The sequence below is a fragment of the Montipora foliosa genome, chromosome 2 (genome assembly GCF_036669935.1).
Source record: "Montipora foliosa isolate CH-2021 chromosome 2, ASM3666993v2, whole genome shotgun sequence".
NCBI lineage: Eukaryota > Metazoa > Cnidaria > Anthozoa > Scleractinia > Acroporidae > Montipora > Montipora foliosa.
Window position 1 is genome coordinate 41,776,997 of NC_090870.1, and position 14,437 is coordinate 41,791,433.

General features: G+C 38.5%; 1 protein-coding gene across 5 annotated transcripts in view; it reads left to right on the forward strand.

Moving 5' to 3' along the window:
- Window positions 1-14,437, forward strand: part of LOC137993128 (potassium channel subfamily T member 1-like) — a 56,455-nt gene that overhangs the window by 28,198 nt on the left and 13,820 nt on the right. For 3 of the 5 annotated variants that reach the window (XM_068838811.1, XM_068838809.1, XM_068838810.1), the window contains exons 6-17: window positions 1,366-1,420; window positions 1,631-1,690; window positions 1,805-1,882; window positions 2,003-2,086; window positions 2,722-2,816; window positions 3,652-3,835; window positions 5,053-5,217; window positions 5,892-6,028; window positions 10,326-10,389; window positions 12,810-12,918; window positions 13,339-13,447; window positions 13,664-13,804. In XM_068838811.1, the coding sequence (XP_068694912.1) occupies window positions 1,366-1,420; window positions 1,631-1,690; window positions 1,805-1,882; window positions 2,003-2,086; window positions 2,722-2,816; window positions 3,652-3,835; window positions 5,053-5,217; window positions 5,892-6,028; window positions 10,326-10,389; window positions 12,810-12,918; window positions 13,339-13,447; window positions 13,664-13,804 (1,281 nt within the window). The other 2 variants (XM_068838813.1, XM_068838812.1) reach the window with 2 other exon arrangements.

The following is a 14,437-nucleotide window of genomic DNA, read 5'->3' on the forward strand; positions in this document are numbered from 1 at the left end:
ACGTACACGAGGCAATTTTTCTTGCAACTCGCATCGCAACGTTTGTTGCGTTGCAAGTTGCGAGAAAAAAATCACGTGTAACACCCCATCTTGCAACTGCAATTGTTGCGTTTCGAGTTGCGAGAAAAGTAGAACGACCCTCTACTTTTCGCAACGTTGCGAGACAAGTTGCTTGCGTGTGACATCCCCTCTGCAACTCGCAACGTAATTTTGTCAGAATGGGCCAATCAGAGCTCATCTTTCACAAGATCTCGGCGACTTAGCGCGTCCGCCATCTTGTCTGTTATTGTATGCGTTGCAAGTTGCGAAAGAAGTTGCTAACGTGTGCCATACCCTCTGCAACTTGAAAGGTTTTTGTTCGTCATCGTTGCGTTGCGAGTTGCAAGAAAAATTGCCTCGTGTAACACGGCCTTTATTTGAAGCAACAGAAATGCCTTTTAGAGCTTTTCGCCGGTGGAAAACGAAAATTTCCAGTGTCTATTTCAAATTTGTGCTTGTGAGTATCTTCAACATTTCGAGGTGGAACTATCCTTTTTCATTTCAACTGGAATTGCTTACATTCATTTTGAAGTCTTTTGTCGGCTTTTGTCCACTGCGTTCATTATGCCCAAGACAACATTATGACGTGTATGTTAATTTTGAATAAATTACTTAGCTGGAACTTGGCTTAAAATCTTTGACCCGTGTATAAGTCGAGGGCGATTTTTGGAGATTCTTTTGAGGCCATAAAAGGTCGACTTATACATGGGTAAATACGGTACTCTGTCTAGTGCTTGACAATTTTGCTTGTCAGCCAGGAGGGCGGTTTAAGAGTCAGTGGGTTAACAACCCCAGCATCCACTTAAAAAACTCTTAAGGGGTCATGTCACATTATTTTAGGGTAATTCTACTTTTGCCAATGGCTCTTGCAACTTGTCTCGCAATGATTTTGGCTGTTGCAGGGTATGTTACACTGTGAAATGTTTCATGCAACTTGTCCCTCCAAAACATTGCTAGACAAGTTCCACAAACCATTTCACAGTGTAACAGCGCCTTGAGTGGTTATTATTCATTCTACTTTTTGGGCATTTTGGGTGTCATGAAATTACATCATTTTGCATGACAGAGCCCCTTTAAGATGTTGTAGAACACCAACTGGCAGGAGGCTTGAATAGGTGGTTCTTTACGAAGCACGGGGGTTTCAAATGGATTACGCTGGATCGGCTGGCAAAGACCAATCCAACAACTGATGAGAAGGGCCAGATTTGAGTTAGGAAAAGCGAAATGCAAATCTAGCTCCTGACCTCTGAATCACCTCTGATCTCAGATTTGTTTAGTGTTCAAAGTTATTGTGAGTTTGAAATTGTGTTTATTCTACCATTACAGTTATGGATGGTCATTGTTGTGGGTCCATAGACCATTTCCACTTTGGATTGTTCAGGTAAGTTCTCTTCTGAAATTGTGCATGATAATTTGCTTCTGTCGTATAAATGTACCTAGCTGTGAACAAGCCTGCACACAAAAAAGCACTGAATTACTAATACAGCTAAAATTTGGGTTTCACTGTTACCAGTCAGTAATGTTCAGACTCAATCATGTTAATGTTAAACAGCTTTCTGTTAAATGACCTCTTTTTGTGTCTTATTTTTAGACAGTTATTGCCGTTTACAGCATGTTGGATGCAATTCTACTTTGTTACTTAACTTATAAGGTATTTATTGTCAGAGTTTATTGTGGCAGCATACCAGCTAGAATTTGTCATACAAACCTCTTTTCATATTTAACAATGTCCATATATTAAAACTAGTTAAGTGTTTTGTTGTAGGGTGGTTCTGTGCTCAACAAAATCATGAAAACTCGGCTCATCCCAGAGATTTTGCTTGGCTTACCCTTCTTAGTGTCTGTAAGTGAAGTTGTTGTTTATGCTGAATCATAAACCATAAGAATGATTTGCTTTCAATGTTTGTTGAGTGAAGTGCTACTTTTTATAGTGTAATGGTCGTTATCATCTATTTTCTTATAGATATTTTATGATCGTCTCAGAAATTTATGGCTACCTTTGTTTTTAAATTGCTGGATTGCTAGGAGTGCTCTAGATACAATGCTTGTAAGTAAATTGATTCATTTAGAGTACTTTTGCTTTGCCAGCCCTTTGTTGTAGATAGGGAAGCACCACATAATAGCCTGTGTGGTTCAAGAGCACAGTGGAAGGAGGAATGAACAATGCAATGAAAATCCAGATCGTCTTGAAATTTATATATTAAACAATCATGACTTTGTATGTGAGTCTAAGGCGTCCTTCCTTTGGAGCGCATTATTTTGTTAATTAACTCCTGAAACTTCATAAAAGTGTCCGCTCAAGCTTACAAGAAGTAGTTGCTAAGTACATGTAAACATTAATGTGTTTATTTAGTGTATAATTTTAATGGAGATAGTCTAAGAACCAAAATAATTATTAATATGTATTAAATTGCCTTTGTTGTCTGCGTGCTGATTAGCTGAGTGTATCATAGTTTTGGAGAACGTAACTAAGGCCGGTATAATGACAGTTGATTTCATATCAGCTGAGTATGATGAATGCTGGAATGGGCTATAGTTACATCCTGTTTGCTATCCTCTTGCATTCTTTATTCATTGCTTTTTATGTGTAAATATACCCATTCAAGTCACTTGTGTTTGTAACTTTTTTGGCACAGAGCTTAAATTTGAGACTAACCATGGAAACATCAACTTCCCTTGCAGAATGATCTTCACAGACTTGTCCTTCGTCAACAGTCTGCATTGTCACAAAAAGTACTAATAGTTTTTGCAACAGTTATGTGTATCTTATTTACTGGGTGAGTTTAGTGATCTAGAAATTCAGTGATTGTTAACTAGCTTTGGAATATTTCATGTCAGGCCGGGACTGATCATTGATTAATCGGGATTAATCAGGAGTAGTCAGAAGATAGGATGGATCATGTGTACTTGAGGTACCCGTCGACTGAGTAACAGTCAACATATCGGCTGATACTCAGTCGACATGTTGCATGATATGTTGGCCGTTACTCAGCCAATGCTATCGGGCGATAGTGGTCAGTTGACATATCAGCCGACTACAGTTATTTGACATAGCAACTCAGTGTCGGTTGATATGTAGACCAACATGTCGATTGATATTGCCACCGACGTTCCATTGATACTCTACTGACATTCAACCACTTCTCTACCGTCGCTCTTGTTACCGAGTTATGTATTACCTCAAACACAACACAAAAGAAACACAACTCACAGGTGATACTTACACTACTGTCGCTACTCATATACAATAATATATTATATTCAATACTCACCCAAACCTAACTTAAATGTGTACATGCTTAAAATGTCCATAAATTTCCAATATCCTGTATTATTAGGTTTGTGAAAATAGCAAATATTATACCAATATCCTGTATTATAGGATTTGTGAAAATAGCGAATATTATACTATACCAGAGCATGTGTTACATTTCCCTGCCTCTCGGCAGCATTCCACCTACTCATGGTAATTACTAGTTATTAAAAATTTATAGCAAATACACATGTAGTACACACAGCAACATCAATGAACAAAAATCTTGTCTCTGGTGAAGAACGTTGTTCCCACCTTACATATGTACATCACACTCTCATTCATTAAATGTTTCTTAGGGTGTGTGGTATCCATCACCTTGAGAGACCAGTCCAGAAGCCATGGCACTTTTTTGAATGCATCTGGTTTATAGTTGTGACATTTAGTACAGTAGGATATGGTGATTTTCGACCAGATGATGAGCTGGGACGGTTGTTTGTTATAATCATGATTGGCTGTGCTCTTATTCTGTTACCCATTGAGGTGAGTGTGAGTTTCTTTGTGGTTCATCCACGAGGCCTTTTTGAGGTAAACCCTGACGGGTGACATATATATTGCTCTGAAATTTGAACATTAACAAAGCGTAAATTAGGATGGTGAAGGACATAGCTACATGTATCACAGGCGCCCCAAGCTCAGTATGAGTGTGGCAAAGGGATTTTATTAAGCCATTGACAACCGGTATTTTGTTCCTTAGAGTTCATTTTGTTTCAACCTAGGTTATTATGAACTGTCTAAAAACACCTTTCTCCACCTTTCCCTTGCCTTCCGTTCTTCGTCCACTTACTTAAAGTTTGCAGTTTAATCAAAGAAAAGAACTCGTCTCTAAACTACTGGTGTCATCATCTTGGAGAAACAGCTTGTAAAAAAACACATAATAATTCACAGAACAATTGGAAAAATGCTGTATGAAGTGGTTTTCGTAATCTCTCGGAGAAAAGAAATTGAAAAGCCACAAATGAGTGGACAAGTCACAGCTACATCACATGCAGAGCGGGAAAATGGTGAATATCAATTTGAAAAAGTGGCAGGATGAGCCTCAGACATTTAAAGGAGAGCGGTGTCTGACACTTGCCAACTGCAGACTGCGGACTGCAGACTAACCCTGAATCACAGTTATTGAAAGCTAACCTCTCAAAAATGGGTCTTGAGGCTTAAATACTGTTTATCAGGCGCACTGTTTGAAAGGGGTGTTTAATAGCTTAAATACTGCTTATCAGCGCTATTTGCAGGTAGCCAGCAGTCTGCCTTTTGCAGTTATCATACACCAGAAAGGGAAGAAGAAAATGAAGAAGTTCGAACTTCAGGATTATGTGGTGCTGAAAATTAATAAAATACAAGGAAGGGTTATGTTTTTGCAAACGTTGGCTGTGTATTCATTGCCATGACATTGACATCTTAAATTCCCACGACCTTATGTGGGCCCATTTCCATTAGGAGGGTTAATGCTCACATGGTTTATACGGGTAGAAAATTAGCACTTCACATAATTCCCTCTAACAGTTAAGTCTGTTGAAATATAAGTGCTACATGCCCAACCCTTCCTTAAAATCTGTCTCACTCCCAGGGGTCAATAGGTTAAAACATGGGATATTGTCCAGAACTGTGACATATGAGAAAGTTTGAGTTTGATGTCACTGTTGTGTAATAATTTGTGTTTATTGTTTACCAAAGGAACTTGTTGCTTTCATTTTTTCCAGTTGGAGCAACTTGCTTTTCATCTGGTGACACGGCAGAAGGAAGGAGGAAGGTTTAACCGCATGCTAGCTGGCTCTGAGAAGCATGTTGTGTTGTGTGCAACAACTCCTAGAGCCACAATGCTGATTGACTTTTTGAATGAGTTCTATGCCGATGTTAGATTACAGGTTTGTAAGAAAATTTATTTCAAGTTCATATGTTTAATGGGTTTCTGGAACCAATAAGGAATTAGTCAGTATAAATTGCAGACTGCAGACTGGGTCTAAAATGTAGACTAGGTACAAAATAGGCCTAGATCTCAGTCTGCATTTTAGACCCAGTCTGCAGTCTGCATTTTGTACTGCTCAAATAAGGAAATTCAATACAGTAATTACCTATCTTTATTTACAAATTCATCAATAAAAAATAAAAATTAATATGTATTGATTAATTGATGCATGGTGACTTGGGCATATGTGGAAAAAGACAAGTACTTTAACTGGATTAAAAAACCCAAGACCTTTCACTTACTACATTACCCGTGGTTCAGATGCCCTCTCACTCTCTATAGGAACCTTGTGTATATTAACTGTTGTTCCAGGTAACATTCGTCCTGCATAATGTCTAAGACTAATATTTGGAAAGGTGGAATTTTACAGTTAATTTTTTAATGATGTTATAAATTGATTGAAGAGTTGAAAACAGGCAAACCCTTTATTTTTGCATGTACACCTCAGGGAGCCCTCAATCTAATTTGTTTATTATACAAAAATGATTGTGAGAGTTCTATGTTAAGTTGTAAGTTTAATTTTTGTCTTGATGTAACATGTTTTAATTCTTTCCTTATTGTGGTTTCTTTCAGGATCATCATGTGGTCCTTCTATGTCCATCTGAGCTTGATAGTGCATTGAGAATCTTATTACAGGTTCCTGTGTGGTCTCAGCGTGTCACATATTTGAAAGGATCGGCACTGATAGATGAAGACCTGATTCGAGCAAGGTGTGCTTTTACCACTTTTTTAATTAATTTATATTTTATTTCTTAGATTTTCGTTATGGTTGCCATAGCTTGCTCTCTCATGATTGACTTTCCTGCTCTGTTTGATTACCAATGACCTCAGTTGCTAAAATCCCATTTTCTTTATCTGTGCTGTTTATTTAAGTTGGAGCACCTTGTTTTGTGCATGTATACATGTACATGTAAGTATCCAGTTAATAAATTGATGTGGGAAAAATAAGGACCTTGCCTTGCCTTGAACTATGTCAGCAGTAGGACGCTGACATAACAGATCGTGCTTGTCAATGAATATTATGCATGATCTACAAAATGATAATTTTGTTCTGCAAGGTCACAAATCTTGTTTATTAATGTTAACGATCATTCCAGTCCTGCTCATGTTGGGTATTCAGTGATAGGTAGCCATTGCTGAGTTGTGGTTGAAGTTAAAGTTGAATCATTATTTTGTTTCTAATTATATACAAGGATGCAAAAGAAGTATGTCTACTGGTAATGTAACAATGAAATGCCCTTCCTCTCCCTCGACCCGTGTTATCTTGATAATTATTTGTTGTACGCGTGACTGTATAGCCATCTGAAACAGTAAAATTGCAAATTGTAAATAATAAATTCAATTATGATAAGTAAATAAAGTATTATAACAATAATAAAATTATCATCTTTAAAGTGCCCCAGTGTGACCAAAAAATCAATTCTTATTCTCTTGGGATTTCAAAACTATGATAACTGAACACTAAGCGATCAAAGTTTTAAGCCTTGATTTAAAAAAGACACCTGTTTATTTTTACTGGAATTTTCTTATTTAATGGTCCGCCATTACTAACTTTAAGATCTTTTGATAGAGCTGGATCGAGAAGAAAATGATGTCAAAGGCTCACTAGTTTAGTTTAAGAATGCAATAAGTGTGTATGCGGCAAAATTAATATGCAGCGTGGGAGTTTTGGGCTTTCAGACTTTCAAACTTGTGTTTTGCATATAGTATATACATTTAGCCAAGCCTAAAGCGGAGCTCCTATTTCTAACCCCAGAAAGCAATGCAGTGTTCATGGAAATAATTATGCTTCTGCGTAAAGTACAAAATTAATCGTCATTAGTGTGTACAGTTTACAGTGATCAAACAGATCAAACACCTCTGAGCTGACAGCAGTAAACAAACAAGCCTTGCAAACAACTAACAATTTAAATCAACAACTAAAACTGAAATTACATTGCACAGTAATCTCTTTCACATTTTCCGTTTGACTGACAATCTTTACTCCCTCTCTCTTCAGTTCAGAACAAAAGCAAAAATCTTTACTAATTAAAAAGTCAATGAAAAGTGTAGTAAATTTGCTTACTCTACTGCAATTTCACAGTCAAACAAAGCAGCTCACAACTGGAAACCCCTATTTTCCTGTTTGATCATCAGAATCAAGCACAAACTGCCAGCCATCTTTGTTTTTGATCAGCTAGTGAGCACAAAATGGGGAGATTGACATAACTACCGAGTGAGTGGGGGGAGCGGAGGGGTTTCAGTGGGGAAAATAGGGAGGCTGCCCGATCTTTACTGTTACGTGATGGAATAACCAAGCAATGTCCTCGAACAAGGCATAAGTGAAAAGAACTCCTGAGTACAATATAAGGCACGCAACAAAAGTGTGACAACGAGCAGTTACCCCTTTTCACTATTATTTAATTAGTTTTACACTGTTGCAATTATTATTTAGGTTAAAGATTAAGTTAAGCAGTTCGTAAAGCAAAGAAGGCTTACTGTCTTTCATGGCCAAACAGGTATTGATCTTGATTAACTTCGAACTCCAAGTTCCACTGATTGCAGTCAACAATTCTTGACTTTCTTGATATACTGGATTTTTTCCACTCACTGGATTTTCTGTGTACACAAACTTTTACGAAGGACTTCATAATGAACTCTGAACTCTTTAATATCTCCTTTCCTTTCTTTGTTCTCTTCGGGCATAGCAAGGTCAAAGGTAATCGCTCCACCATACTTATCACAGTTGTTTTTTCTACGAAAATCACCAACTGTGGAATGAGCTCAAATTTTAAATCATCGCCACACCCACTCTTTGTTGCTGCCCCGCCATTTTTGTGGAAGAATTAAGTTGGTATGTGAGCTGTATGGCGCACATTACTGGAGTGGGTGTGGCGATGATATAAAAATTTGAGCCCATTCCACAGTTCGGTGATTTTCGTAGTAGCTTGAACACAGTATCGCATCCATAGCTTTAAGTTCAATCACAGCCGGCTATGAGGGTAAGTCTTTTCTATTATTTATAAGCCTGCTTTTGTCCTTTTACTTAAAGCATCTAGAATGTTCTGTTGCTATATTTATAGTGTACTACAAGGTGCACTATTTGTGGAAACTGCTGAGTCACATCAAAGAAAGTTCTGGATTGTTACAGATTGTAAGACAATTCTAGAAAAGTCTGGAATAGCCCTTTCACAGGGACATTACTAAACAGCGAAACGAAGCACCAAAACACCATGTATGACCCCACCATACATTGAATACTAACGGACAAAGGTTGGATTTGAGATGAAGCATCGTTTTAGTCCTAATAAGTTATTGCTCCTAATTTCAGTCTTAATCTGAATCCTAATCTTAATATCAATGAATTAGGAGCAATTAGGCCTAAAACGATATTTAATCTCAAATCCAACCTTTTTCAGTTAGTATTCAGTTTATGGTGGGCCGGGGTCATACATGGTGTTTTAGTGTTTCCTTTGGCTGTTTCTGTGTTTCGCTGTTTCGTGGTTTAGTAATGCCCTTGTCATGGTACCATTAGTTTTTCTGCAAAGCAAGGATGTATTGGCTGTTCTTCCTACAGGATTCGGGAAGAGCCTGGTCTACCAAAGCTTTTTACTTGTCAAGCAAATGGAAAATTAAAGCACTTCTGGAAGAGATTGGCGCTTGTGTTTGGTTATTGTACCGTTGCGAAGCATAGGAGAGGAACAGATTAATTCGAAGGATTTTGATTTGAGCGTAAAGGGTTTTGAGAAAACCGTAGATGAATTAAATGAGATGAAGAACAACAAATTTCAAGTCATTCACGCTTCCTCTGAGCAAGCTTTGTCAAGAGACTTCTTTCGGTTGTTGCTGCAAGAGACAACTGTCACTGATAGTTGTCGACGAAAGTCAGACTGTTGAAACTACACTAGTTGCAGTAAAGATCAGAGAGTCTCCCTACTTTTCCCATCCAAAACCCCTCCACTCCCCCCACCAACTCAGTAGTTATGTCGCTTTCCCCAGTTTGCGCTCGCTGTTTAAAAGCAAAGATGGCGGCAGTTTGTGCTCGATCCCGACGATCAAAGGGAAAAATAGGGGACTGTGAACAGTCTACCATTTCACACAAAAAGCGTATAAATGTGATTGTTGGAATGTGTCAGAATCTCTGTCAACATGGAATTGCAAATGTTTTCAGGCCTTCTTCCTTTAAGATTTTTAGCTAGTTTTACAAAATATGTGAGGCATGAGGCATACAAGCTTATTATTAAAGAAGGATAACATTAAGCTTATCTGAAAGTTAACTTTTGTAAATAAGTGTGTTGTCTCTCAATCTATTTCTCTCAGCTTCACGTTGATTTTCATTCAAATTTTCCCTTCTTCTCCTTCCTTGGCTTTTCTCAAGGATTTCTTCGCTTAAATTTCTCAAATTTTGTCACCTCTTCTCGCATGCTCCTCCTGCTCTCTTTATCCCGTTGCTCGTCAGTAATATGATTTCCCACCAGAAACCTCTCGTCCCCAGAGGCTGTCCTGCCTCCCCACCTCCACCCCGACAGTCTGTGCAGGCGGACAGACATACGGACATGCGTAAGGTCATAACCAAAATTTCTCACATGGATAGATTTCCCAAAAAAACCTTACCCATGGTGCTTCGCTGGCGTGCTTTGCGTACCTGGGCTCTGCTATGATAAGCTGCATTCACATGCTGAAATTTTAAGCTAGTGAGCCTTTCACTTTTCCCTGGATCCAGCCCTCTGAGGTCCAATTGGTTAGTGTTGAACGCGATTATTGGTGGACTGTGAAGTCTAAAACTAACCCTCAAAGTAAACAGCCTTTGTATAAAAATCAAAGCTCAAAATTTTCCCAGACAGGGCTTAAGCAAACACACTTTTAAGATCTGAATAATACAAAGGAAGTGTTTTTTTTTATCACAGGGACACTTTAATATATTCGAGACATTAACCTGTCACAAAATATAAGTGATTCAAACTGACAATTTCATTCTTATCATAATGATTACTTGTTTTGGTTATGTTGTTTTTGTTGGTTTTGTAGAGTAGAAGATGCTGTGGGATGCTTTATACTCACTGACAGATATGCTGATGACAGAGAAGCTGCTGTAAGTATTATTATAGTAAGATTTTTCATAGATCAGTTGTAATTTCGTAAAAAGCCAAAAATTTATGAAAGATTAGTGGCCCAAAGCTTTAAGTGGGGCACAGGCAGCCCAAGCTCGGTATACGATTTATAGCCTTTGCATGGGAAAATTAACTTTGAGCGTCACTTCTAAGTACAGTTGTCCTCGTCTTTTCTGTGCAATCGGAGGGCAATTTGAAACACATGGCCAATGAGAGTGCAGAATGTAATAAGATCGCCATTAAGCTATAATGGCCGTAGCCACACATCCAGCAGAACGCATGGGAAGATTATAGAAAGTCGAACATTATTTGAAATTTATCCACCAAAAATCGTTGTGTGGTCCTGGAGTTGAGTTGATGTGATAGGAAACTTATCTGGCCTTAAGGCTGTGGTGTTTTTATGGCGATTTGGATCGTTGCTTTGTGATACGAGAGCAATTTGTGGGACGAGATCGCCGCGAGTCACCAGCCTTTCTTCTCTTTATGAGGGGAAATGACAACTAAGGGCATTGTAAAAATTCGAAAGCCACAAAGCCGTCCAAAACGGACACAAGTTGCCCTCCGATTGCACAGAACAGACGAGGGCAATTGTATGTAGAGGTAAGTGATGTTTATTTCTACATTTCCAGCTTATTTTAGCATTTATAAGCTCAAAGTTCAGTGAAAGTTCATTTTTCCATACAAAGGCGATAAAGCGTATACCGAGCTTGGGCTGCCTGTGAGTGGGGGTCAACTTTAAGGCAGGATATTAATTTCCAAGAACAGAACCGAAGTTTGAAACTTCATGCTGTCAACAAGTAAAATGAGCAATCCCATAATTTATGCTATTCTACTGTTGTAAAGTGTTGGTAACGACGTGGCCAAATGAGGATAAGTGTCAACTCTGCTTGCTGCATGTAGTTAGACTTGGTTGGTCTTCGGGGGTTACCGGCTCACACAGAGTCCAACAGACTAGACTTAAACACACTCAAGACTTGAAAATCAAAGTGCTTATATACATAATGGTAGCTACCGGTAGCTAAATGTGATTAAATATGTGAGGGAGTATACGATGTTTCCGTCCTAGTAAACATCTTATTTCGTACATGAGCATAACGCCAAGTTACTTACATACCGATATATACATAAATCCTAGTACAAGAAAGGACTACATAGTTCCCACGACGTAACATGTTGGCTGTGTATGCAACACGCAAACAGCATATTTGCACGTTTGATTAAGCAACAATACAAACTTCTGATAGTGTATTAAGGACGGTGCCTACTATTGTTATTGCGCATACATTCTGAGCATCTCCAGATACTAGGATTTCCTATCGCCGATGCTTACTAATACAGGGATATTTTTGCGCGGTTTAAAACTATCCGGAGAAAGTAGATCTTAGTAAGTACTCTTGGTATTCAAAAAGAAAATTGGGGTAACCAAGTATTTTTGAGAGATAATTAAGCTTCAATTTGAAAGAGAACGCCATACATTGCTTTGTATTTTAAAGCTTTTTACAAATATTATTCATGAATTATCTTTGAAAAATGCGTGGTTACCCCCAATTTTCTTTTTGGATTTCAATAACACTTGTTAAGATCTACATTTCCTGCATAATCACACACCGGGGCAAAAATATCTTTAATTAGTAGGCACCGTCCTTAAGTAACTTGACTCAAAGCCCTTCACAGAAAGCTGCAACAAGTTGCAAAAATAGTGGCGACACTTCACCTTCTTGGGGCGTTATTAATTTACCTATTATCTCTCACACTGCAGTCCGCCTTCCTCCCTTATCAAATTATGTTGCTAGCAAGACAAAAAAATGCTGGGAGGGGAAGTGGGAAAGGTTTAAATAATTTCTAGATATGGCGGGTATTGGAAGCTACTAGAAAAGGTGTTTTTTAATGAAAGTGTCTTTAGGTTAACAATTTTGCAAATTGTTTTCATTGGCATGTTTAGAAATAAGTTTGAGAAAAGCTAATTGCTATAGAGTGGTAAGGGTTTGAACCTACATGTAGTGTATTTAATTTTTTTCTAAAATATCGCAAGTACACCAACAGAAGGCAGCAGCTAACTTCCGAAAGTGCGATAAGACAGTACCGGTCCAAGGAGAAGTTGGATATAATGCCTGTCTCATAGTTTTAGGACATTTATTTTTTCCCTTTTTTGGCCCAATAGTAAATGAGTTTGAACAAGTGGAGTTCCCCTTGTTGGTGGAAGTTTCCCTTGCTAGGAGCAAGGGTGGCACAGTCGGCTAGTAAGCGGCCTTGGTGCATAAGGTCCCGAGTCCGATGTTAAATAAGGTGTACGTTTACCTTTACCTGGGTGGAACCCCCTTGTGGGATATGAAGTTTGCATTCCCATTGGGAGAATTATCTGCCTTTTTTGTAGGCCTGACTAATTATTTCTTCTTGATAGGACAAGCACACCATTTTGAGGACGTGGGCTATCCAGGATTTTGCGCCAACAACACATCTGTATGTTCAGATCCTAAAGCCAGAAAATAAGTTCCATGTCAGTTTTGCAGGTACAGTTTTGTATACTCAACTTTGAGAAGCTTTTGGTTTAAAGATCAACTGAGTACGGAAGAAAATTAGTGGAGGTCATGTGGAAGAAGAGGAGGAGGTCGGGTGCTGTCACAATCTCAAGAGTGATGGCATGAAAATGATTACATGAATAAAAAGATTTGAAAACAATTCATTTGCTTGATAATATGAACAATGCAACTTAAAAGCAGACAGGTACTAGAACATGCATGTCTAGCCTTAGTTAGAAAACGGCACCTTATACATGTGGGTTGATTGTCAGTCACATGTGGACATCATGTACCGTATCTGTGGAGTTTTTTTTTTTTTTTGTAAAATGTGTTGGATTTCTCCTTTCAACTTTTTCTCACATGCATGTGCTTTCATGATGGCTTTATGATTGTTTCTTGCTGTCTCCTCAGAGTACGTCGTCTGTGAGGATGAACTTAAGCACGCCCTTCTTGCCAGCAATTGTGTCTGTCCAGGAATCTCGACATTCTTCACCCTTCTTTTACATACTCTTCATGAACAGTGAGTTTAGGGCTTGGAGTACTTACAGTATTAGAAATCTGTAATTTTTCACATTTGTCTATCTGTAGGATTTTGGTGGAGGGGATTAAAGCCTGGAGGATTTGCTTGCATATCAAGCACCCAGAGCGATCCCTCTGCCTTTTGTTCATCCATGATGGTCTTGATTCTGTATAGTCAATCTTAATCATACTCCACTCTTGATTTTTTTTCTTGCAGGAGAGGCTCAGAGGACTGGCATGAGATGTATGGCAAGTGTGCAGGAAATGAAATCTATGACATTCGCTTAGGAGAAAGCAAGATGTTTCGACCATTCTGCAACAAGACTTTTACACATACTGCCTTTCATGTGCACAGGAAGTATGTACCCTTTCCTCGTGATAGTTGTGTTCTATTAGAGCGTAACACTCTGTAGTTTTAAGTGTTCCTCAACACTCACTGGAAAAAGGCTCCTCAAACGACTAGCATGAATATTATTGATGGTATCTAAAAGGCATACTTAGGCAATAGGCCACAAGTTTAGAACTATGTTTTATAGGCTGTGGTAGTGCGTACTTTATAAGTGCATTACACTCTGCCACCGGGTTGTAAGAGTGAGTGAGTGAGTGAGTGACGGTAAGTCTGTGGTGGCAAATGGGCCCACGGCACATGGATAAATCATGAAAATAAACAGGTCTGTTCAAAGCGTTCTTGAATTTCAATATTATTATAAATGAGCCCCAAAATCGGCAAAAATTTTTGACACTGATGAATAACAGTCAAGTCAAGTCAACTGTTGGTTTTTGAGGAGGGGGAAACCGGAGTACCCGCAGAAAACCTCTCGCAGCATCGATTTCTTTACTATATACTACCATTTGCGTCCATCCTTGAAGCTTGACGAATTTTGCTTGAAGCTTTACTTTTCAAACGTTAACGGTTTGTGCGGGTATGTCGTGAAATTGAACACATTTTTGGTGGCATACCAGCATGTTTTGTTCGCATGCCCTTGAAGTT